We start from the raw sequence: 25,941 nt of genomic DNA, 5'->3' as shown, positions 1-25,941 counted from the left end.
TTTCATTGCTGCGTGGGCTTTCTCTAGCTGTGGTGTGCAGGGGCTGCTCTCTAGTGGTGGTGCACGGGCCTTCCACTGCGGTAGCACTTCCCTGTTGTGGAGCATGGGCTCCAGGACACATGGGCTCAGTAGTTTCAGCTCCTGGCCCTGAGCACAAACTCAGTAGCTACAGTGCAAGGGCTTAGTTGCTCGGCGGCATGTGGGATCTTCCCAGATCAGGGATCAAACCCATGTCTCCTGCATTGGTAGGCGGATTCTTTACCACTGAGCAACCAGGGAAGGCTCTAAGGAAGATTTTTCAAATCCCTTACATCAACTGTTGCCAGCATATGACCCTAAACAAAGCCCAGTTACAAATATAGCCCATATCTGAATCTCAATAACATGGAAGTATCATATTTTTCATTTGGCAGTTGCCAAAGGAAAATGTATAACAAAAGAAATGTCTCATATTCTAAAATTTAATCACATTAAGTGTTACGGGGAGAAAGTGCTGTGCTGTGTAGAGGAAGTGCTTTTCAAAAGCAAAACAAGGGTCATTGAAAAAACAAGTTTTTGACACTGACCAATGCCAAGAAAACTTCAGCCCTCTAATTCAAAGAAACCCCATCCCCTTCTCTCTTTGTACTTCACTATTAAAGAAGTGGTACTCCTCTGATCACCAAAAGGAATAGAGTTATTAATCTAAAGCACACATTAATCCAAATTAATGGATTTATTAATTCATAAATAAAGTGGTTGGCTTAAAACTGATACAACTGATGCCTCTTCCTCTTTTCATGAAGCCATGTCATCAATTTTAAATAAATGAAGAAAGAGGAGGTGTATCCATGTATGCCAATGTTGCTATGTTTGGAAAAAAAAGAGAGGTAGAGATAAGTGTTTTATTTTTCAGCTGTTGCATGACAAATGACCAGAAATGTAGTGGCTGAAAGAACACAAATTTATTAGCTCACAAACCCAGCACAGTATGGCTGGATTCTCTGTTCTCCTAAGGCTAAGGCTAAGGCTAAGGCTAAGACTACTGTCTCCTAAGGCTAAAATCAAAGCAGCAATTGGGGCTATAGTTCTCACCCAGGCCTTGTAGCCCTTCTACAAGCTCACTGGTTGTTGGCAGAATTCATTTCCTCCTCACTTCAATCCAGCAACAAGGCATCAAATTCTCACATTTCAAGTATCTCTGACTTCCCTTCTGTACCAGCTACAGAAAGCTGCTCACTTTTTAAAGGCTCACACGATTAGAACAGGCCCACCTGGTAATCATCCCACCTTAAGGTCAACTCTGCTGTACAACATAACCCAACCACAGGAATGATATCTCATATTCACAGGTAGGAATTAGGGGCATGTAAAGTTTGGAGGGGGGGAGCCATGTTTAGAACTCTGACTACTGCAGTCACAAAAAATTGTAAAGTTTCATTAAAAACACCTTTCTTACCTGTTAATAATGAACCATGCAACTGTTAGCATTCCTGCTAGCCAAGTTCCACTCATAAGCCAACTTGTAACAAATAAAGCAGTAACATATATTCCTTGCAATCCAAAAACAATGCCAATATAGAAATATACTGGCTCAATAATCTCCTAATTGGGGAAAAAAGAGGAGACAACAGGATGACAGTATATAATTTTGAATATTCATAAATATGTGAGAAAATGAATATTAAAGTCAAAAGAGACACATACACTGCTACCAGTTGCCTGATATAAAACGCTGGCCATAAGTTCTGGATATAGAGACATTTGCTGAACTGCATTTATAGTCTTCAGAGAGACAGTTTTGTTATTGTGCGTCAGTTCGTACACACCTAAAGTCAGAAAAATTTTTCTCCAGGTTATTTATTCTGCTTTTATGAAAATTGAATATGTTATTCAGAGGTCATTAAATACTTTATTATCAAGAAGGATATCAAAATATAATACTCTGTGCCTTCTTTTTACAATTTTTAAATTAACTACATAAAAAGCACAGTATCTATATTCTGAGACAAACCTCCACATTCAAGAGCTCCCACACAGAAGAACAATGCTTTATTTTAGGAAAACACTGTTATTAAATATACAAATGTAGTTATCATACCTCTTTCAAATGAAGGTGCTTTTAACATATCTTTATAGTAAGAGTAATAAATGGCACTATCACCCTGAAATGTGATTTCCCGTTCAAGCTCCTAAAAAAAAATTAAATGATTATTTAAATACTCAGTGACTTAAATTTCAACTGCGATCTTTTTCTCTCCTCATATTCCAAATTAATGTTATTTATTTATCCTTTTATCCAAAGACATATTTGAATTTTCCTTTAATCACTATTGGCCATATTAATGAGGTTAAACTTTTCCATAATCTGGCAATCACTTTAATGAAACACCTAAGGTTTAAACTGGATTGTAACTCATAAGTTACCTGCCTATTATATATAAGAAAAATCTAGAAGGAAAACCCAAAGTATTATCATAGGAGCACAAGAATAGTATGGCAGGTAATGAAAAATGACAGCTGAGGTGTCACAAGTCCATGATAAAAATATAAGTTTAAGAAGAAAGTATTATTTTTCTATTACTATTCCATTTCCCTATGTATCCAGAAAAGCAAGCCCATAATTAGGGGTTTAGAAGAGCAGCAGATAACTAATCTGTGATTTTCAAATGAACTTCCAGAAAAGTAAATAAATCTTAAAATTTCTAAACCGGACTATAACAAACCAAGAATATAGGTAGTCAAAAACACTGAAATCTGTGCTTTTCATGCTGAATCAAACTTTCACAAATCAATAATCTTTTAAACGAAACAGTTATTTTCATGAATAATTTTATCATAATTTGATAAAATTGTATCATATCATTTGTATGATACAAACAATATCAGAGCAGTTTCCCCAAAGTTTGATCAATAGAACTTCTTAAGATTAAAGGAGTGTTATCTCAAAAGAGTTCTGTGGTTAAATAAGTTGTGTAAAAGCTAGATTAAAGAAAGTCAAATGAATTTCTTAATTGCAAGGCTCTTCAGAATTTAGGTGGTCATTATGCACTGTGAATCTCATATAAAATCTTTTCTAGATCTGTTTGACCAGATCTAGAGCCCTTTTTCCGAGCTCTTTTTTTCTCATTTAGAGTTTACTAGTTTAAATAAATTTCCTGAAAATCATTTTTTATGAATGGATACAGGATTTTCTTTGTACATTTTCAAAGATGTAAACTCTTAATCAGTGCTTCTCAAATTAAATGTGCATATAAATTCCTAAAGATCTTATTCAAAGACAGATTCTGATTCTAAAGTGTGGCCTGAGAATCTGCAACTCTGAAAAAGCTCCCAGATGATGCCAATACCCCTGACTCATCACAATGCTCTGGAAAACAGTTCTTCATGAATGACTTCTAGATTACCAAACCCTTGTTGTTCTCAATTCTGCCTACGTAACAGAATCACGTGGAAAGACTCTGTGCAATATTGATCCCAGATACTCTCTCCGCTTCACCTAAGAATCTGTGAGTTAGTTTGTAAATCATCCCAGATGAATCTACTGCACATCCAGTGTTGAAAACTACTATTTTCAAGGAAATAGGCCTTGCAAAAGTCTTGGTCAAATCAATACAGTTAAATGTTTAGGTGTTGTTAGATAAATCAATGTCCGAAAAACATATAGTCAGCTTGACTACTCGCTCAAAAATAAGAACACCAACAAAAGAGTTTCCCCTAAAACAAAAACAAAAAATCTTTAAAATCAAGTAGTAACACTGTGAACTTTGCCAATGCATATTACAGATATATGTGACTGCAAAGATAAGTCTGAAAACAAACTTATTCAAAGGCCAAATGAATTATGAATATAACCATAGCAAATGTCTGTGGGTTATACACGATTTAAAACCAAACATAAAACATACTAATATGAGGCAACATTTTAATAAATACCATTATGTCTGCTAATCATTTTCAGTACCTCCAGACATTCTTTCTAATCATGTAATCAAAAAATTAAAATATTTTGATGCTGAAACCTCCACAGAATGTTATATAAACGTAAACTACCAAAACTACTAAAAAGCTGACTAGACTTTATAACATTTCACTGTCATCAAAAAGTTCCTGATAAATTTGTTGTGTGACTTAGAAACAGGGACTCTGAGACAGGCTGAAGGGTGGGATGGGGAGGGAGAAGGGAGAGAGGTTCAGGAGGGAGGGGACATGGGTGTATCTACGGCTGATTCATGTTGATGTATGACAGAAAACAACAAAATTCTGTAAGGCAATTATCCTTCAATTAAAAAATTTTTTTAAAAAGTCCCTGATAAATCAACTGTATGAAGAAAAGCACCCTCATTGTTTCTATTCTATGACCTTGAAATACAATCTATTATACCTTTCAGGTTGATACCATGACTCAAAATAGCTTCTATACCATTTTGTTCCTAATGGCTTATAGCCACAACATAAGAAAACACTTGTCATATTACCATGCATTTTTATGTTTTGGCTCCCTGGAAAACACATTTTTAAAATTAATATTAAATACTGTAGCAAATGTTCATATGCTCAAAATTCTTTCTTCTTACCTGCCTGTTTGAAAACCAGAATTTCCGTTCATGATACGCTGATAAATAGAGAGCATACATCATACCACTAGTAACTGCTGCAAGACAGCCAATAAATATCTTTGCAAAGCGCTGAAATAATATATCTGAAACGGCATATTAAAAGTAATCAGTGATGGATGACATTTATATGTATGTAATTCTATTAAAAAGAAAAAGTAATCAAAGGTAGTATGCATCCTTGATGTGGTTTGACAAAAATGGCATTCTAACTCTGTGGTCTTCCTACCCAAAACACATAATCCCAGTCTAATCACTAGAAAAACAGCAAATTCCAATACAGGGGTATCCTACAATAAACCTGGTCAGTACTCCACCAAACTGTCAAGGTCATCAAAAATAAGGGAAGTCTGAGAAATTGTCACAGCCAAGAAAAGTCTACGGAGACATTATAACTACATGTAATGTGGTATCCTGAATGTGATCCCTTATTTTTTAACAGAAAAGGACATTATGTGAACACTAAAGAAAGTATGGACTTCAGTTAATATATTGAGGGCTTCCCAGGTGGCACAGTGGTAAAGAATCCACCTGCCAACACAAGAGAGGCGGTTTTGATCCCTTGGCTGGGAATATCTCCTAGAAGAGGAAATGGCAAGCCACTCAAGTATTCTTGCCTGGGAAATCTCATGGACAGAAGAGCCTGGTGGGTTACAGTCCATTAAGTTGCAGAGAGTCAGACACAACTGAGTAACTGAGCACACAAGATAGTATATGGAATATTCTATCAACCACTTAAAAAAAAAAAAGTATCTAAAGCGACTGAAAGCAACTATACTCTAATAAAATTAATAATATATATTATTGATGCTAAAACAAAAATAATGTATCAATAAAATGATTCATTATTTGTATCAAATGAACCATACTAATATAAAATGTTACTAATAGGGAAAATTCTTATGGGGGGTGTGCAAGATAGGAACTCTGTACTATACTATCTACTCAATTCTTCTATAAATTAAAAATAGTTTTAAAAATTAAAGTCTATCAGGGTAGAATTGACACATGTATATTATACATATTATATACATAATACACAATGGATTCATGTATATTATGGCTGAATTTCTTCAGTATTCACCTGAAACTATCACAATATTGTTTGTTAATTGGCTATACTCCAATACAAAAGAAAAAGTTTAAAAAAATAAATAAGTCTATCAATTTAAAAAAAGGAGTAAAAGGAATGTACTACCAAATATCTAGAGAAAAAAATTCAGGTTCATTTAGAATTACTATTGTTATTTTTTTCCCTTATCAAGTAATTTTGTATTGAAGAATACTTCACATACTACAAATTATAGCTCTTTGAATTATACAAGGTAATGATTGTTGATGATTATATATTTAAAACATCATACACAACTGTTATATATATATATATGTAAATACTTCTTGTCAAAAGCAGAGAACACATGTGAATTTTCTATACACAGGATGATTAACCCTTCTACAACTATTAAGATTCAGTATAATAATAATAAATACTATATGATTTCATCTATATGTGTTATCTAAAAAAACCAAACGAACAACATAACAAAGCAGAAAGAAAGTCAGGTACAGAGAACAAACAGGTGGTTGCCAGACAGCAGAGAAGTGGGGGGATGAAGAAATAGATGAAGGGGATTATGACATACAAACTTCTAGCTGCAAAATAAATGAATCACAGGTATGAAATGTACAGTGCGGGGACTATAGTCAATAATTATATATCTTTTTTAAAAAAAACTTTTAATTTTACTTTGGAGTATAGGCAATTAACAATGCTTTGATGGTTTCAGTTACACAGCAAAGCAACTCAGCTGTACATATACACGTATCTGCTCTCCCCCAAACCCCCCTTCCATTCAGGCTGCCACATAACACTGAGCAGGGTTCCCAGTGATATGCAGTAGGTCTTTGTTGGTTATTCATTTTAAACACAGCAGTGTGTACACATCAATCTCAAACTCGATAACAATTCCTCCCGGCCACTGTCCCCCTGGTAGACAGAATACATCTTTGTATGCTAACAGATGGCAAGGCGACTTACGGTGGTCACCATCTTGAAATCTACAGAACTATCGATTCACTATGTTGTGTAACAGGAACTAACATATTGTTGTAGGTCAATTACACTTCAAAAACAAACTCAGAGAGAAAAAGATCAGACTTGTGGTTACCAGAGGTGAGAGGTGGGGAAGAGGGAACTGAATGAAGGTAGTCAAAATGTACAAACTTCCAGCTGTAAGATAAATAAGTACTAGGGATGCAATGCACTATATGGTAAATATAATTAATATTGCTATGGTATATATGAAAGCTGTTAAGACAGTAAAGCTTAAGAGTTCTCAATGAAAAAATTTTTTGTATTTCTTTAATTCTGTAATTTCTATTTCTTTAATTCTGTATCTAATGAACTTTTGTGATAATTATTCCATGATGTATGCAAGTTAAATCATTATGCATATACTGTGCTGTATGTCAATTATATCTCAATAAAACTACAGGGGAAAAAAAAAGATTCAGTAAATTAAGCCCAGGCCTCAAGGTCCAATGCCCAGTGTTATGTTGCTGAATGACTGACAGGTTTGTAAAAACAAACCTGTTAACTTATGAATTTAGCTAAACTAAAACTGCAGCTTAATAAATTATTTAATAAATACTGGTATGCATAGCACATCAGAGACATTAAATACTAGCTGCTGCTGCTAAGTCACTTCAGTCGTGTCCGACTCTGTAAGACCCCAGAGACGGCAGCCCATCAGGCTCCCCCGTCCCTGGGATTCTCCAGGCAAGAACACTGCAGTGGGTTGCCATTTCCTTCTCCAATGCCTGAAAGTGAAAAGTGAAAGTGAAGTCGCTCAGTCGTGTCCGACTCTTCGCAACCCCATGGACTGCAGCCTACCAGGCTCTTCCATCCATGGGATTTTCCAGGCAAGAGAACCGGAGTGAGGTGCCAAAATACTAGCTAGATATCAGTAAATTAATAAGAACTATATTAAAAATGCTTGAAAGATACTACCCAATAAATCAAATATTAGAATCAGAGAATTTCCTGGCGATTCAGTGGTTGACTTTGTTTTCACTGCCAAGGGCGAGGGTTCAATCCCCAGTCAGGGAACCAAGATCCCACAAGTCATTTGACTTGGCCAAAGATGAAAATAAATATGCAAATAAATGTTTTTTAAAAAGAATCAGCATGACACAATTATTTTACAATTACTGTTTCCAATAGCAAATGGAAAGCATTTGCCCTGGCACAAAGCAAGAGCTCAGTAAATAATAGTTATTATTATTGGGCTAAAAAGCATACTTGCAAAAATATATAAGATAGTTAATTAAAGCAGTGTTGACACAACGTAACCTATAAAAAGACTACAAGAAAACTTACCTAACATGGTAATTTGGTAAAAGTACTATACAGTTTCTAAACATGTATCTTTTCCTGTATCTTTTAAAATAATTCCTGGACAATGAAAATTAATCCTGATAATCAAGGGCTATTACAAAAAATATATTCAACCAAATCCTACATATAAATGCCTTACCTTCGTACTATTTTGTTTGTGAAGATTCTGTAGAGTCAAAGCTGGAATCAAGCTATCACTGTTCAGTGTATAAGTATATATGTTTTAGAGAAAATAAAGAGCTCTGGGTCCTGGAAATTATTTATTTAAAAATTATCATGGGAGTTCCCTGGTGGTCTAGTGGTTAGAATTCCGGGCTTTCACTGTCATGGCCCAACCAGGGTTCAATTCCTGGTTAGGGAACTGAGATCCAGCAAGCTGTGTAGCATGGCCAAAAAAAAAAAAAAAAAAATTACCATTTAAAATTGGAAAACTGGAAAGTAAAGGACTGATTTCCAGTTAAGTTACATTAGTCACAAACAGGCCTAATCAAAAAACTTCTGTATGTTTCAACCCCAAATTAACTCCCTTGTAGGGAACTGAGATCCCATAAGCCACACAGCCCCCAAAAAAAAAAAAAAAAAAACATAGTATTCAATTTCACAAAAAGTAAAATAAACAAAAGAAAAAAGTACAAACACATTGAAAAAATATAAGCAGTACTTGTCAAAATTTTAATAGCTATTATCTAGTAGAATTATGCATATATTTTATTTTTATTATACTTTTCTCTATTTCCACATTTTTGATCCTAAAAACACATTTTTGTAGTTGGGGGAAAATACTGTTCTATAGTAGCTATCTCTAAATTGCTTAATAGAACAATTGCTTATACTGTATTTTCCAAAACATTAAATGATCACTGTATTAGTTGGCTTTGCTGTAGTAAAGAAGTGACCCCCATACTTCCAATGGCTTAGAAAACAAATATTTGTTTCTCACTTATGTTACTATGGATTTTGGATCAGCAGTCACTCTCCACTCAATTCCAGATTTTAGATTAGCTATGGCTCTTCTTGTATCTTCAGAGTTCCAGAACGGAATCAGTCCCTATTTGGGACATGCTGTTCTCATTACAGAGGAAAAGATCAGAACAGGCAAAAACATACAATGCCTCTTCCAATTTCTGATTAGAACAAGTACACTGCTACTTTAACTCACAGTCCATTGGCTCAGGCAAGTCACATATATAAACCTGACAATGGGGTAGGGAAGTACACTCTGTTTCAGAGAGGCACTCCGAATCAACACCGTAATGGGAAAGAACATATAACGCATTTTCAGGGAAGGGAGAAAATATTTGTGAACTGAAGAATCCATCAGGGTTTGCCCCGTTCATCACAAATATCTACTTCCCTTCAAAGGCAAAAAACACTTACTCCTCAAGAAAGATACCCTAAGAGCAGCCTATTCGGCCTGCTTCCTGAATGTAGAAAGTTGGGAATTCAAACACCATTGACATGAATAGTTGGGTTCTTCTTAACCTAGGCTGGCAGCTCTGTTGACAGTATGTCTCTCTCTAAGCTTAGCTGACAATTTGCCTAGGTATTTACCTAAGAGAAATAAAAATTGTTGCGTTGTTTAGTTGCTAAGTCATGTCTGAATCTTTGTGACCTCGTAGTCTGTAACCCACCAGGCTACTCTGTCCATGGGATTTCCCAGACAATACTGGAGTAGCTTGACATTTCCTTCTCCAAGAGAAATAAAAATAGATATCCACAAAAAGACCGGTACAAGTTTTCATAGCAGCCTTATTCATAATAGCTAAATCCTGGAAATTACTCAAATATCCAACTAGAAAAGCAGGAATAAACTCTTACAGCAAGATGAATGAATCTCAAAATGATTACATTTTAAGAATAACACTGAACTAAGTAAAAGAATCCAGACACAAAGGCATGTATGTTGTGTGATTCTATTTACATGAAATTCTATAACATGCAAAGTTAATCAATATTGAAAAATATCAGAAGAGTGGTTGTTTTAGGGGGCACAGGGGAACTCTACTGGAAAGGGATACAAAAGAACTTTCTGGGATAAGAGAAATGTTACGTATGTTAATTGTATTCAAGTACTAAAATTCACTTAATACCTATGATTCTGTGCATTTTATTGTAAGTTGTACCTTAATTTTACAAAATTAAATCATTCATTTTTGCAAAGAAAAAACAATTTTATTGGTTTTTTACCTACTTGATTCCAGTCAGCTCTGTTCTCCAATAACTATACCCCAAATTTTTCTTCTAGATATGCTTCTCTCAGAGATTTAACTACATGCATTTTGAACTAATCAAGCTTTGCTTATTTGTTACAAAAGCCACACCTTTTGTTCTTTTCCCCTGAGTGCTTTATTCAACTGAAAGGAGTTACTAGGAACTACTTTAAACCTCATACGTTTTAACAGACTATGTGACCAGTCATGCCCTTGATTTGGTCATTGCCCTAAGGATTCATCTTTATCAGCCTTTGTTACTTAAAGTATTTCTCAAATGGCACCCCACTCCAGTACTCTTGCCTGGAAAATCCCATGGACGGAGGAGCCTGGTAGGCTACAGTCCATGGGGTCACTGCCAGTCGGACACGACTGAGCGACTTGACTTTCACTTTTCACTTTCATGCATTGGAGAAGGAAATGGCAACCCACTCCACTATTCTTGCCCGGAGAATCCCAGGGACGAGGGAGCCTGGTGGGCTGCCGTCTCTGGGGTCGCACAGAGTTGGACATGACTGAAGCGACTTAGCAGCAGCAGCAGCAGCAGCAGCAGTTGAAAAGACTAACAATACTAACTTCAACACTACAGCTCGGACTCCTATTTTCCTCTTCATGTCTGCTGGCAAATGGGCCAGTTCTGTTCTAATCAAAGCAGTTCATAATCAAGGTACTCTAGTAATAATCTCTTTTGTGATCCTATTATCTAAAGTAATAAAAACAAAAGTTAGTACTAAAATTGCAACTATTCACAGGAAACAGTTTTATAAAATGATTTATCACACATATGACAGATTATTATTTTCCATCTCCCAAAATGTTTATCTTATTTTAACAAATTCATATAAATTGGCTTTGAACTCCCTTTGGGAAGAATCTATTTGTAAAAGCTGTTCAGCTCCTAAGGATGGCATATTCTCCAAAGCCACTTTCAGATATGGTTCAGGAGGATAATGGAAAAGAAAGGACCTTCAGAGGATAAAGCCAAGATCCACAAAGAACAATGAGCTGGGCAACTACCCCCAAGAAAAACAGCTAGTAACTAATCAAGAAACATTCCCTTCCCCAGAGGAGGAAGACCTCATATTTACCTAGTAGGATTTAAAAGTTGCTGTGGACCAGTGTTTAATGTGTCTCTTACTCTTCCTCTTTCTGAATGGAAGCATTTATTTTGGTTATCCTGTCTCCAACCAAAAATGTATAACGGAAAAGGGGACATGTACAGAAAAGATTACCATAGCAGGCTTATAACTGCTTTGCTAAGAAAAGCCTGCTTAAAAGCTAGGCTCTTGGTCTTTGGGAACCTGGATTTCCAAAGGTTTCCCATCATTTTCTAATGAGTGGTTTACTGTGTCTAACTTAGTGCAAACAGTATGCTTCACATCTACTGCTTTCTTTCTAGGAGTCTAGAACTTTTGCATGTATTAAGCAGAGGTTACATGATCAGCCACACTAAAAATCCTGAGCAGAGTTGTTAATAAGCTTCCCAGGCAGACAAAACTACAAATCCCACAAATTGAGGCTGAAGGAATTATGCATGTCCTCTGTGTCCTGGAAGCTTTTGCCCAGTTTCTTTTCACCCATATGCCTTTTCTCTCTGCTGATTTTGTTTTATATTGTTCAATCTCTGAACATAGGACTGGGTTTGGGGACCCCTGACACATAGCAAGTAACTTGTTTTTTCAATTATTTTGGATCAGAATGAGTCAGAGCTGACCCTGAATAGACCCTGATAAGATGACCTTAGGTTCAAGACTGATGCCCTCACTAGGTAAGACTGAGTGTCTTCCTTGGAGTCAGGGAGGTACCAAGTGTATTTTGTCTGAGGGAGAGAAATAAATATTTATGACCAAAAGGCCAGAATGTGGTAGACTATTATTATTACTCCCAACTACTTTGTCCTTTCCTGTAAAGATTCTTCATCCCTGCCGATTACCACGTGACTTGCCATGCATCCTGTAGTCAGAATAAACTTCTCCATCCCATTGCCTGGACTGACTGGATGACTTCTTTGGGCCAACAGAATGCAAGTACAAGTGACAGTGTGCAGTTCAGCAAAACCTTTAGGAGGTACTGCATGACTCCGCCTGTCTCCTGCTCTTGTTCTCTGCCACAAGAACACATCCCAAATAGAGACTGTTCCTTCAGGACACATGAAGCTTCACCAGCCAACTGACAGCCACAATATGCAAGTTAATCAGAAATAAACGCTTTCTGTAAGCCAGTGACACTTAGGAATTGTTCTACAGCAAAACCTAATGAAAGCTGACTGATATCACCACATACTTAAGACAAAATTAATTTATAATTTAAAATATTACTGTAAAATATACTATCCAACGTAACTATTTTTATAATAGTAAAAAAAACCTCCAAATCTAACTTACATTTTGGAGCTCTTTCAGGAACTGGAGTGTCATTGATTTTTTCTTCTTTGGCAGATTCTTTATTTTCTGAAGACTTTGGCTTTTTTCTTTGGCGCAGTTCTATAGTTGGTCCTTAAAATATTTGAGATGTTATTACAATGTGTGTAACAAATTATTCTGTCTGTATCTTGAACTGATTTACCTTTATTTTACTAAGGCAAAAGTCCCATGAAGAACTATTAGTACCAAAGATAACTCTTTTCATAGTTATTTTAGCACTCCCTGCAAAACAAACATTCCTACAAACCAAAAGACAATATAAGTTCTGCCTCCAATCCATGCTTTCAGAGTCTTATTGATAAACTGAGCTCTTCTCTTGAGATGATGCTATTTTCAAAACATCCTAAAATAAGTAAACTCTCTTCCAGAATGACTGGAGAACAAAGTGTTATTTAATAAATTGGCTTATTTTTCAAGTTACCTGAGAGTATCATATGCATTATTCATGAATTAACAATTTTTAAAAAATAAAAATATAATAACATAAATTGATCATAAAATAATACTTCATTTGTTTAAAATCCTGAAGGTTCTACAGAATTTCACAGTGCTGTGTTATCATTATCATTCAACAGTCTTAGAGATTTAGGTATCAGAAAATAGGCTGAACCTACAAAAATCCCTATATTTGGGAAGCTCTCAGAAAATTTTCCATTACACTACCTACTATTTCTACAACTGATTAAAAAAAATGTAATGCAGAAAGTACTTTCAAATCAGTAAACCAAATTCCAAATTAAACAAGAATTTACTATTCTCCCTAATTACTCTTCCTCCCTAGTTAATTATGAGGTAGACTGTGTCGTGTAGGTATAGAACACTATCATGAAGGTGGTACAAGAATTTATCTCTTTTCTATAGAAGCAGGGTTTTTTCTTTTCTCTTCATAATGGCTTAAGGATAGAAAAATGAGTCTAAAAAGAGAAGTCAAAAAAGGAGAAATGAATCAGCTACTATTGCTGATATCAGGTGGCTAATTCTTACTGTGGAAAATGAATAAAATTTATTTTAAAAGAGCTTCAAAGCAAATTCATATGTTTGTTAAAATGTCTTTCAACAACAAACAAAAAAAATGTCTCTCAACACTGACATACTGAGGGAAAAAAATACCATATACTTAGTGGCTTCTGTCTGACTTGTCTAAATTTTAACCATTTTTATATCATTTATTCTTTATTTTATAATCATGTTAAGTAGCAAAGTCAGTGAACAGATCAGAAAAATGACATCATTAGAAAAGTCATACCATGGATATTGAGCATTTTTGCATACAAATCTGGGACAACTAATAAATACTATTATGTTCCTCATTTATGATTTCCTTTTAATTTTGCTATGGGTTAAAGCAAAAGTTAGAAGCAGTCAACAAGAATGAAAATTTATGTAAAGCCAAACAAAGTCTTTTGATGCCAGCGATCATTTTAAATTTTATTGAAAAAGAACACAGGGCTTCCCTGGTGGTCCAGTGGTTAAGAATCTGCCTGCCAATGCAGGAGACGTGGGTTTGGTCCCTGGTCCAGGAAGATTCCGCATGCCGCGAGGTAACTAAGGCCGTGCACCACAACTACTGAAGCCTGAGCACCGTACAGCCTGTGCCCCACAACAAGAGAAGCCACCACAATGAGAGGCCTGTGCACCACAACTGGAGAGTAGTCCTCCACCCCACAACCACAGAAAGCCCAGCAACAAAGCACCAACACAGCCAAAAATACAATAAACACATAAAAAATTTAAAAAGAATATAAGAAAAAATTATAACCACAAGACATTTACTTAGTAGACACACATCCATGATTAAACACGTTAATAGTATTAGATTTTTTAAAAAATGTAATTGGGTAATTTCAGAAATCAAGTAAATAAATCTACTGAAAGTTAAAGTGTTAGTCGCTCATTGTATCCAACGCTTTGCGGCATGGTGGACTAGAGCCCGCCAGGTTCCTCTGTCCATGGGATTCTCCAGGCAAGAATACTGGAGTGCTTTGCCATTTCCTTCTCCAGGGTATCTTCCTGACCCAGGGATCAAACTCAGGTCTCCTGCATTGCAGGCTGATTCTTTACTGTCTGAGCAACCAGGCAAGCCAAACAAAATATATGACCAATGGGTTAGATGGGGCTTTTTTTTTTATTACACAGAGTCTAAAAGTATGCATTTAAGATAACAAGGATGAGGATATTCACAGAAAAGTGTTCTTCACAAAGAGCTATCATTTTTTTAAAAAAAAAAATTTCTCTATAAAATGAATCACTTTACAGAGATTTTAATAGAGTGTGCACACACATGGGGTTTTTTGTTTTGTTTTTTGCATCCATGCTGCACAGGATGCGGGATCTTAGTTCTCTAGAGATCAAACCCATTACCCCTGAAGTGGACGCTCAGAGTCCTAAGCAATGGACCGCCAGGGAATTTCAGTACTATTTTCTTGATTCTAAAATGTCATATATTTTAAGACACTATTTATAAGTTTTTCAAGAGGAAAACAAAACAAAACACTAACATATTAAATACCTGATTTTAAGACATGCCAATTTCAGTGGCATTAAATTGTGGGAGCAAAAAGTACTACTTAGGAAATACAGTAACCTTTTTAACCAATCTCTTCCATCTTGTTCCTAAACTTTTTGCCTGTGACTATAAAACAAAACTGACTGGATGCAAATTTTACCTCATTTTCTTTATGCTGACCTTTTAACTTCATAATTGACAAACAAAGCCCAGAATCCCTAGGTGGATAAGCAACAAAGACCAATGCAGTGGACAAACCAGATTATTCATTCTGATAGGAAAGCTCTGGGTTAGAATTCAAGTTTTCTTTTCGCTATCTTATAATTTTAGCATTGTAAATAAAAAGTCCAGTAAATAAAAATGATAACACAGCCACAGGAACAACCTACTATTTCAGTCTCTGGCTCTGTGATCTTCACATCATACAGTTAACAGGGCTACAAACAGGCTTTCAAATGTCCATCTAGACTATACATAGCAATTTCCAAAAGAAGTGTGATACTGCTTTACTCAAGGCTGTCACTTTGCTCTAACATTTGTTCCAAGATATACAAATGTAATACCATGCCTCTCTACAGCATCAAGAGAAGATGAGATTCCCAAAGAGTATTTACTTAGAGAAAACGTGGGACAAAGAAAAGGGTCCAAGTGAAGTGAATGATAAGCAAAAAAGCAATATAGAAAACATGTGGATACAAGTAAAATAGACCATTTAGTCAAATTTTAATACAGTGAATACAAATAACATGCATTTTGAAAAAAAGTATGGAGTGCCTAATAAACATAAAGTACTCAGAATAATGCCTAGCACACAGACAGGTTTACTATAAATAACATTACTAGATTACAATAAATAAGAATTTAATTACTAGTTGTTGCTGTGCTTAGTCATGTCTGACTCTCTGCGACCCTTTGGGCTGTAGCCCTCCAGGCTCCTCTGTCCATGGGATTTTTTCAGGCAAGAATATTGGAGTGGATTGTTATTTCCTCCTCCAGGGGATCTTCCCAACCCAGAGATCAAACCCGTATCGCCTGTGTCCTGCATTGCAGGCATATTCTTTACCTGCTGAGCCATTGGGGAAGCACAGCTAACACATTAGACAGCCAAATATTTATATTCCAAATATTTATGGAATATGGAAGTCTGCTGAATCAAACTATAACTTAACAAAACTTCAATGCATTAATTATTCCAAGTAAGATGTATATCATTCCTTTGGATTATCTGCGGTTCTACAAACAAAAGTCATTTTTCACTTTATATCACGGAAGTAAATTTCACAAACTTGTATGGCTTATGAAATCATAACTGGTTCCATATCATGTCTGTTTAGTTAGGTCTAACTTTAACCTGTTAAAACAATTTCTCATTAGCATGATATATAATATTGAAGACTTTTAGTACTGCAGTTTTAATTTTTTTATGCTTTAAGTTCTCATGGAAACATATAAGTGAGCTTATCAACCCACCCCCAGAGATTTGCAGGTAGTTAGAAAAGTAAAAAGTAGGAAAAAATGTATCACATATACTGGAACCAAAGATAAAACCAAGGCAACAAAGAGAAATACATTCTTCCTTACCAACTACAAAGAGTTTAGTTTTGAAGCTGTTTTTAGGTACAGTGTCTTAAATTAGACCAGTTTTAACCCAGAAAACTTAAAGAGGAGGAGGAGGCAAATATGAAGCAAGAGTGAGAGCAGGAACAGAGCAGCAAGTCATAGAACAAACAATTCTTAAAATTAAATTTTTTTTAACTGTTTTCCACTGAATTCTTCAGACTCCCTTCTTGCATTCCTGGTTTAGCAACGTTTCAGTCTAAACAGATCACGTTCACAACCCTCCTCAACAAGGTTAAAAATCATATTTTCCAAAATGAAAACTCTAACTGCTCAGTCAGGCGATATCATTATATCTATGCCTGAAAGTACCGTGCCTATTATGAACATGTGACACAAATATTTCCTAGAACCTCTCTCGCTGGCGAAGTTCCACCTACCTCCCCATTTTTCTCTCATACCTATCAACTTCTGTGGATCAACACTGAGTGAGCTGTCTTGGCAGTGGCCCTGAAGACGTGAAAAGCTTTCTCCAGCCCACCTACTTTCACCCTCAAAGCACTCCGGGCTTCCGGATCCCCCCAAAGCCACCCATTCCTTCTCCCTGTGCCGTCGCCCCCTAAACCTGTAAATGAAATTGGCTGACCTTCACTCCTCCGTTTCTGCTTCTTCGTCTCCTCCCAATCCACCTCACTTACCCTTTCATCCCAAACCCAAGCCTCTTTCTGTCCCCCCACTTGGCGTGCGGCTCCTCTTACCCGGGGGTGACCTGGTCAGCACCCACAGACCTCTCAGGAGCGCACTCAGCCTGAGGGGCACTCGGCTACACGACTTTCACTCCCGAAGAGACACTCAGCACTCGACCGACATCTCAACCCGAGTCCGTCCCCTGCTCCGCTCACCAACAGCTCCCGGCCCTTCCTCTCAGCCACTCCCCCCACGGCGTTCTCTCTCGCGACCCGATTTCCAACTTCAAGCTCCACTTCTGCCTCCCACTCGAGCCGGCATGACTTCAGGCCGTCCACTCCACTCCCTCTCAATGTCTCCGCACACCTCCCGCCCCCCTCGCCGCGGTCCCGCTCCTTCCCGCCGGACAGCCGCGGCCACCCGCCGCCCGGGTCTCCCGGTCCTTTTTTCCCGAGACCTCTGGCGGCTGTACGCGCGCCGGACCCCGGGGCCGGTCACCTTCTTCCTCCGCCATCGTCCCCGCGGAGGCCGGGGAGGCTCCCTCGTGGCTCCAGCGCCGCCCGGCGTCTCCCGCCTCCGCGTAGCCGAGCCCCGCGGCTCTCCTCAGGCCCGCTCCCGGGCCGCCGCGCCCCCACTTCCTGACCCGCCCACTCACCCCCCTCCGGTGTCGCCGCCAACCGCGTCCCCCCGCCCCGGGCCGCCCTGGAACCAGAGTGCTGGGAGCGGAGGGCTGGCCGGAGTGTATGGCGGGAGCGCCTGGGCCTGAGCGGGCAGGAAGGAAGGCGGCTCAGGCGAGGGTGGCTCCGCCCACGGCTGGCGCTCCGGGCCCTTCCGCCCACACCCCTAGGAGACAAATCCCAGGGGCTCCCGCTGGGGCCCTCCCCCCACTTCTCTTCACCGGTAAAGGTGGGTGCCCGAGGGCCGTTCTGGCACTTCTGTGACTGGACTCAGGTATTCCTGGTGGCTCAGACGGTAAAGACTCCGACCGCAGTGCGGGAGACCTGAGTTCGATCCGTGGGTCGGGAAGATCCCCTGGAGAAGGCCATGGAAACCCGTTCCAGTGTTCTTGCCTGAAGAATCCCCAGTGGACATAGGAGCCTGGTGGGCAGCAGTCCACAGGGTCGCAAAGAGTCAGACACGACTGAGTGACTAATCACCGCACAGTCCAGAGAATATCCAGATCCAGCCCCCGTACCTGCTCCATTTTACAGAGAGGAAAAGGAGGTCCAGCGAGTCTAAGTCACCAAGCTAGTCTGAGCCAGGGCTCCTGAATCCTCAGAGTGCCTTCAGAGCGCGGCAAAACCCCTTTGGGTTGTTGGCACATTGGTTTAGTAGCCCGCTAGACATTTACAAGACGGAGAAGGCAACGGCAACCCACTCCAGGACTCTTGCCTGGAAAATCCCATGGACAGAGGAGCCTTGTAGGCTGCAGTCCATGGGGTCACTAAGAGTCGGACACGACTGAGCGACTTCACTTTCACTTTTCACTTTCATGCATTGGAGAAGGAAATGGCAACCCACTCCAGTGTTCTTGCCTGGAGAATCCCAGGGACGGGGGCGCCTGGTGGACTGCCGTCTATGGGGTCACACAGAGTCGGACACGACTGAAGCGACTTAGCAGCAGCAGCAGCAGCAGCAGCAGACATTTACAAGAAAAAAGCTTGTACTTGGAACTTAAGTGTCTTAACCGCCCAAATGGTTAAACAAATGTATCTGCATTTCATAATATTCTTTTACAAACAGTAATACTACGGCCAGTGTAGAGGAGAGGGTGCAGTTTAGGTATTCCACAGCAATGGAGCGTAGTTCTAACTTGTCATACTGTTTGTCTTCACTGTTATTGTATCAGGCATTCTCCAAATATACCTGGATCTTTCCCCCTCAACAGTGTTGTTGTCGTTCAGTCATTAAGTCTTGTATTTGTGTCCCCATGGACTACAGCATGACAGGCTCTCCTGTCCTTCACTACCTTCCGGAGTTTACTCAGATTCATGACCATTGAGTCAGTGATACTTTCTAACCATCTTATCCTCTGATGCAGCCCTTCTCCTTCTGCCTTCAGTCTTTCCCAGAGTCAGAGTCTTTCCCAGTAAGTCAGCTCTTCACATCAGGGGGCGGAACTATTGGAGCTTCAACTTTAGCAACAGTCCTTCAAATGAATATTTTGGGTTGATTTCCTTTAGATTTCGGTTTAAGCTCCTTGCTCTCCAAGGGATTCTCAAGAGTCTTCTCTAGGACGGCAGTTCAAAACCATCAATTCTTTGGCGCTCAGCCTTCTTTCCAGTCCACCTGTCACATCTGTACATGACTACTAAAAAAACCTTAGCTTTGACTTTGTCACATATTAAAAAGATGCCTCTGCTTTTGAATACACTGGCTGGGTTTGTCATAGCTTTCCTTCCAAGGAGCAAGCATCTTTTAATTGCATGGTTGCAGTCATTGTCTGGAGTGATTTTGGAACCCAAGAAAATAAAATCTGTCACTGCTTCCACTTTTTCCGCTTCTATTTGCCATTAACTGATGGGACTGGATGCCATGATCTTAGGTTTTTGAATGCTGCGTTTTAAGTCAGCTTTTCACCCTCATCAAAGAGGCTCTTTAGTTCCTCTTCACTTTCTGCCGTTAGAGTGGTATTATCTGCGTATCTAAGGTTGTTGAAATTTCTCCCAGGAATCTTGATTTCAGCTTGTGACTCACCCAGGCTGGCATTTCACATGAAATATTCTGCATATAAGCTAAATAAGCAGGATGACAATATACAGCATTGTCATACTGCTTTCCCAATTTTGAACCAGTCAGTTCTATGTCCAATTCTAACTGTTGCTTCTTGACCTACCTACAGATTTCTCAGCAGACAGGTAGGGTAACCCGGTACTCCCATCTCTTTAAGAATTTTCCACAGTTTATTGTGATCCACACAGTCAAAGGCTTTAGCACAGTCAATAAAACAGATATTTTTCTGGAGCTCCCTTGCTTTCTCTATGATCCGACAAATGTAGGCAATTTGATCTCTAGTTCCTCTGCCTCTTGAAAACTCAGTTTGTACATCTGGAAGTTCTCAGTTCACATACTACTGAAGCCTGTATGCTGTGCTAAGTCGCTTCAGTGGTCTCTGAATTTTTGCGACCCCATGAACTGAGACCCGTTGAGCTCCTCTGTCCATGGGATTTCCCAGGCAAGAATACTGGAGTGGGTTGTCATTTCCTTCTCCAGGGGATCTTCCCTCACCCAGGGATCAAACTTGCATCTCTTACAACTCCAGCATTGGCAGGCGGTTTCTTTACCACTAGTGCCACCTAGCTTGAAGGATTTTGAGCATCACATTGTATGGTAATTTGAACATACTTTGGCTTTGCCCTTCTTTGGGATTGAAATGAAAGCTGACATTTTCCAATCCTGTGGCCACTTCTGAGTTTTCCAAATTTCCTGACATATTGAGAGCAGCACTTTAACAGCATCATCCTTTAGAATTTTAAATAGCTCAGCTGGAATTCCATGGCCTCCACTAGCTTTGTGGTAAGGCTTCCTAAGGCCTTCTTGACTTCGCACTCCAGGATGTCTGGTTCTAGGTGAGTGACCACACTATCGTGGTTATCTGGGTCATAGCACTTTGCATTCATGCGTTTCAACAGTAGGAAGAAGTAAATTTAAGAACTGATAAAATGCCCATTATAGAATGAGAGGAAAAAAGCACAGGAACTCACTGAAGTCATGGGGTAATGATGGCTGTCCCATTTTTAGCAGACAGCAAGAGTCTCCTTCCTAATAGCACCTATATTAAGTCAGGGTATTTGGAGAGAAGCTATCAGCTTTCAGTGCTATGCAAAAACAGTTCCAGGAACTCTTTTTATGCCTTTGGTCACCTGTAAATATTTCTTGCCTGACAAGTAACATTGGACAAGGAGTTAGAAACATGGGTTTCTATGGGAAGACACTAGTTGCCCCAAAAAGGCCTGAGTCAAAACTAAGAGAGAACAAAACTGTTGGTCACTGAAAACCACAAGAACCTATGTACACAAGCAGCAGATTTCAGTGCCCTGCTTATCAGATGAGAAACAAGCAGAGCTCCACTTCATGAGGGCCACTGTTTTCCATGTCAAGGGTCTTGAGGTGATGACCATTCCTCAGGTCGTATATGCGCTACACAGAAGTAGAAAAAGAGAAAAAATAGTGATTCTCGAAATTAAATAGGAATATGAAAGGAGAGATACTTATTCAATCTTCAGATACAAATCGGTGGAATTGTGATTGTGTTCCCTAATAGGAACATTCTTCCCTTGAACCCTAAACCTTCCCATAAGACTGAGAATGAATCATTTTATCCCTGAACCAGTGTAATTTCCCTATGAGAAAAATAAGATGTTTTTTGTTCCAAATATCAACTTCATTCAAAAAGATGTACCCCTGACTGCTCAAGATGTCGCCATTTACCTGGCAGTATAGCCGAGCTTCGGAGAAGGCAATGGCACCCCACTCCAGTACTTTGCCTGGAAAATCCCATGGATGGAGGAGCCTGGAAGGCTGCAGTCCATGGGGTCGTTGAGGGTCAGACACGACTGAGCGACTTCACTTTCACTTTTCACTTTCATGCATTGGAGAAGGAAATGGCAACCCACTCCAGTGTTCTTGCCTGGAGAATCTCAGGGACGGGGGAGTCTGGTGGGCTGCCGTCTATGGGGTTGCACAGAGTCGGACACTGAAGCGACTTAGCAGCAGCAGCAGCATAGCTGAGCTTTCATTAGGTCACTCCATAACTCGATAAGACCAGGTGATTCCAGATGGTAATATACACAACCAGGCGCACACGTGATCCTAATATGTGTGATAATCAGAATGATAACTTCTGATCCTGACTTCATGGACCATTTTATGACTGCAAACCATGGGCTGCTAGTTTCCCATCCAGAATTTGAAGGGTCGTTTCATTAACCTTTGCCTCATCTTGACCAATCCTAAACACTTCAGATTTTCTCAAATGGTCTTTCATTTACAGTCTACACTCAAAGAACAGTATGATTTGCTGCCACCTCTAGAAGTTTGGCTTCCCTGGTGGCTCAATTGGTAAAGAATCCGCCTGCAGTGCAAGAGACCCTGGTTCCATCTCTGGGTTGGGAAGATCCTCTGGAGAAGGAAACAGCAACCCACTCCAGTATTCTTGCCTGGGAAATCCCATGGACAGAGGAGCTTGGTGGGATACAGTCCCTGGGGCTGCAAGAGTCGGACACGATTTAGAGGCTAAACCACCACCTAGAAGCTTAAGGACCCCTTTTGTGTGCAATGGATATTTTTAGGGCTTGATGTGAAATGCTTTGTTTAAGAAGTTAAGTCTTTTAAGAAAATGTAGATTAGAAGGGTATTGTAGTAACTGGGTTAAAAAAATAAAGGCTTGAAATAAGACAATGGAAATAAAAGTGTTCAAAGAGAACGGATTCAAAAAATGCTGGAGGTAAAATCTACAGGGCCTAGTGACCAACTGGATGTGATAAATGATGAGCTGATAATGAGTGTTAAGGTTTCTATCTTAAAATTGATCATGTGCCTTCTGTGTGCCAAGTACTGTTTGTTTCCAGAACATGAGACAAATACAAAACAAAAGCCCCTGAAAACTCACCTACTTGAAACGAAAAAAAATACAAGTAAAGACTGTTTTAAAGGATACTCTTCTATCTAACTCTCCATCTTAGCGTATAGAATAATTAGTGTGAAATCTTTGCATTAGTTCAGCTTTTCTTCTATTAAAGATATGGAACTCTTTCTCACCTTTATTATGTCATAAATTTGTAATTATCCATTAAGTAACATATTTAAGTTAGCCTCAATACCATCTCCTTTGTGAAGTCTGAACCAGGTATGATCAATTAGTCCTTGAAAACACATAACACTCTTACCAGCATTATATTCTGACTTGTACTTTGGTCATGTTTTATCCTGTTCTTTCAACTCTTTGAAACATGTTGTAGACTATGTTGGTAATTAATTTAAAAGTTGCTGATAATAGTATGAGCTGTGGATGTCTTAGATAAGTTGTATGTTTCACACTAACCATGAGAACTGTGGTTAGACGCTGTTTTGTCTTAGCTTGTCATTAGTTCTTCTTGTGATTATGAATTAATTTTTTTCTAAGCTTTTTCTGTAAAAGAGGAAATAAAGGGCTATATTGTCAGTTGCTCCTGCAGTTGTTTCTCAAGCAGGCCTCACTTTTTCCTCATTGTTTGAAGCTGTACTTCAGTGCCTCCTGAATGTATTTGCTCTGTTATCACTCACAAGGATCGGCTGTCTTCCTCTTCCACTAACTGGAAGAATCACAATCATAAAAAGCAATAGTCAAACTGGGAAACTGTATAAGCCTCCCCAGTGGGAAAACATTAAACAATGTGTATCTATTTAAATATTTTTAAATTGAACACAGGACATGTGAACATAGACAACTGAACTCTAGGACATCTTCTAAAGTATAGTTTTTTCCTACAGTTAAAACTCCTCCAGGAAGAGACTTTTTTTTTAACCAGATTAGTCATAAGAAATCATTAATTCATTAAACACATTCTTTCATTTATTAATAAAAAAATTAGTGGTACTAAATGGCTTATTATTAAGATTTTTCCAGGCAAAGCTTCTATTTTAGTAGACCAAGATTTCATCCTCTCTTCTTTCAGGTAAGTAAGCCCTCAGGTAACTAAGTAAGTAAATATTTGTGAAATTTAGTTTAATTGAATATTAGAATTGCCAGGTAATATAGGACATTTTAGTATAATATGCTCCATGCAATATTTGGGCCAGCGTAAGCTAAAAATTACTTGTTATTTATTTGAAATTTCCACTTAATTAAGTATGCTGCTTTTGGTTTGGTTTGGCTTTTTGTTCCTTTGTCGACCCTATTTATGGATTGAGATTGCCCCGTGAGGAGCTCCCTAGCGTTGATTACTCTCCGGCATTCTGGACCCATGTAAATAACAGATTAAATTCTTTCTCACGATAGAGGGAAGGCATAGCAGGTGGATTCTAAGTACATCAATTATTAATTCAGAAAAGAATCTGCCGTTCCCCAAGCACTGATAACATGAAACTGCTGATGCCGTCTTCCCACCCTGAAAATGGCTCCAGCTAGAACTTGGATGGCCTGGTGCCCCCAGAGCTACCACTGATCTACTCCTCAGGCAGCCAGTCAGTGCAGGTGACTGATCGGGTATATCTAGACCAGCTGTGTGGAGGACTGGTCGCACTCCAAAGTACGGATATATCTTAAAACCAAAAGCATACAGTGATTGTGGGGGGAAAAGTTTTCCCAGCAAAATTACGATGTATCACCATAACAATTTAAGTGTAACAGGGTAATTGCCATGGTTTTTTTTTCCTTAATACAGTAAAAAAAAAAAAAAAAAAAAAAATCTGTTCACCAATTATGACATGATTTAAATATAGATAAATATTTAAAATTTTGTTACAGTTCCACATAAGCACTCTGGTTGAGAATAGGACCCTGAAAAGTCATTGTGAGTCCTGGAGATGGCAGAGGCATCCAAAATCATGTTTGGGTGAATTCCATACCAAACTTTCTCTTTGAATGTGTACATCAATGTGAAAGGTGACTCTGATTTTACATTTTAGTGTAAAACGCATACTGTTAATAACTAGATTATACTAACATTTTAACTGGTGCTAAAGAAAAACAATTTTTTACTTTTAAGATTTAAATTTATAGACAACTTTAAAGGAAAACTGCATAAAGCACATTCCTTTTCACCTGCAGGAACGAACATACACTTATTCATTCAACAGATACTTATTGTATATATCCCAAGTGCTGCCTAGTCACTAAGGATTCAGTGGGGAAGAAGATACACTTTACCTTGATTGAAGTTACAATCTGGGGAGCAGATTATAGAGAGATTTACAGAGCCTAGTGGGTCAGGAAAGGCCTTCCATGGAAAGGTAAGAATTCTGCATAGCAGTTAGTCAGTGAAGAGAAAGATAACAGAAAAAAACAGTGCATCACTCCTGCAACAACCTGGAAAAAAGACAACAGAGTATAGAGCATGAGAGTAAGGCTGCCTTGAATAAAACTCAAGAGGTAGGCAGACATCAGCTCACCCAATAGCATGCAGTAATACGTTTGGGTATTTTAAACGGCAAGTGGAAACCTTTAGTAGAAAAGATGTGAAGAACACATAATCACTTTGTTGTGTTCTTATCACACACCCACACAAAAGTTAAAGAGGGTGGGAGGAAATTTTTGGAGGTGATATTTGTGGCATTGATTCTGGTGATGGTTTCACTAATATGCTTACCTAGTATGCTGTTAAGTCACTTAGTCCTGAGTGACTCTGCGACCCCATGGACTGCAGCACGCCAGGCTTCCCTGTTCTTCACCATCTCTTGGAGCTTGCTCAAACTCATGTCCATTGAGTCGGGGATGCCATCCAACGATCTTCTCCTCTGTTGTCCCCTTCTCCTCCTGCGCTCAATCTTTCCCAGCATCAAGATCTTTTCCAATGAGATGGCTCTTCGCATTAGATGGCCAAAGTATTGGAGTTTCAGCTTCAGCATCAATCCTTCCAATGAATGT

The 25,941-nt window shown here is 38.7% G+C and overlaps 1 protein-coding gene across 2 annotated transcripts in view; it reads right to left on the bottom strand.

Annotated features, from left to right (window-relative positions):
• Positions 1–18,009, bottom strand: part of DPY19L4 (dpy-19 like 4) — a 63,891-nt gene extending 45,882 nt beyond the window's left edge. Inside the window, exons 1-6 of one of the 2 annotated variants that reach the window (XM_070382987.1) lie at positions 17,874–18,009; positions 12,587–12,697; positions 4,557–4,681; positions 2,081–2,171; positions 1,687–1,808; positions 1,439–1,584 (exon numbers count right to left, since the gene is read on the bottom strand). In XM_070382987.1, coding sequence (XP_070239088.1) covers positions 1,439–1,584; positions 1,687–1,808; positions 2,081–2,171; positions 4,557–4,681; positions 12,587–12,697; positions 17,874–17,889 — 611 coding nt within the window. In that variant the 5' untranslated portion in view covers positions 17,890–18,009. Of the gene's footprint in view, positions 1–1,438; positions 1,585–1,686; positions 1,809–2,080; positions 2,172–4,556; positions 4,682–8,131; positions 8,369–12,586; positions 12,698–17,873 lie in introns of those variants that run through there. The other variant, XM_070382988.1, reaches the window with a different exon arrangement.
• Positions 18,010–25,941: the final 7,932 nt, after the last annotated feature.

This window comes from Bos mutus, chromosome 14 (genome assembly GCF_027580195.1).
Source record: "Bos mutus isolate GX-2022 chromosome 14, NWIPB_WYAK_1.1, whole genome shotgun sequence".
In the NCBI taxonomy this organism is placed as follows: Eukaryota; Metazoa; Chordata; class Mammalia; order Artiodactyla; family Bovidae; genus Bos; species Bos mutus.
Note: the sequence above shows the minus strand (reverse complement) of the source record. Positions and strands in the feature narration are given on the sequence as shown.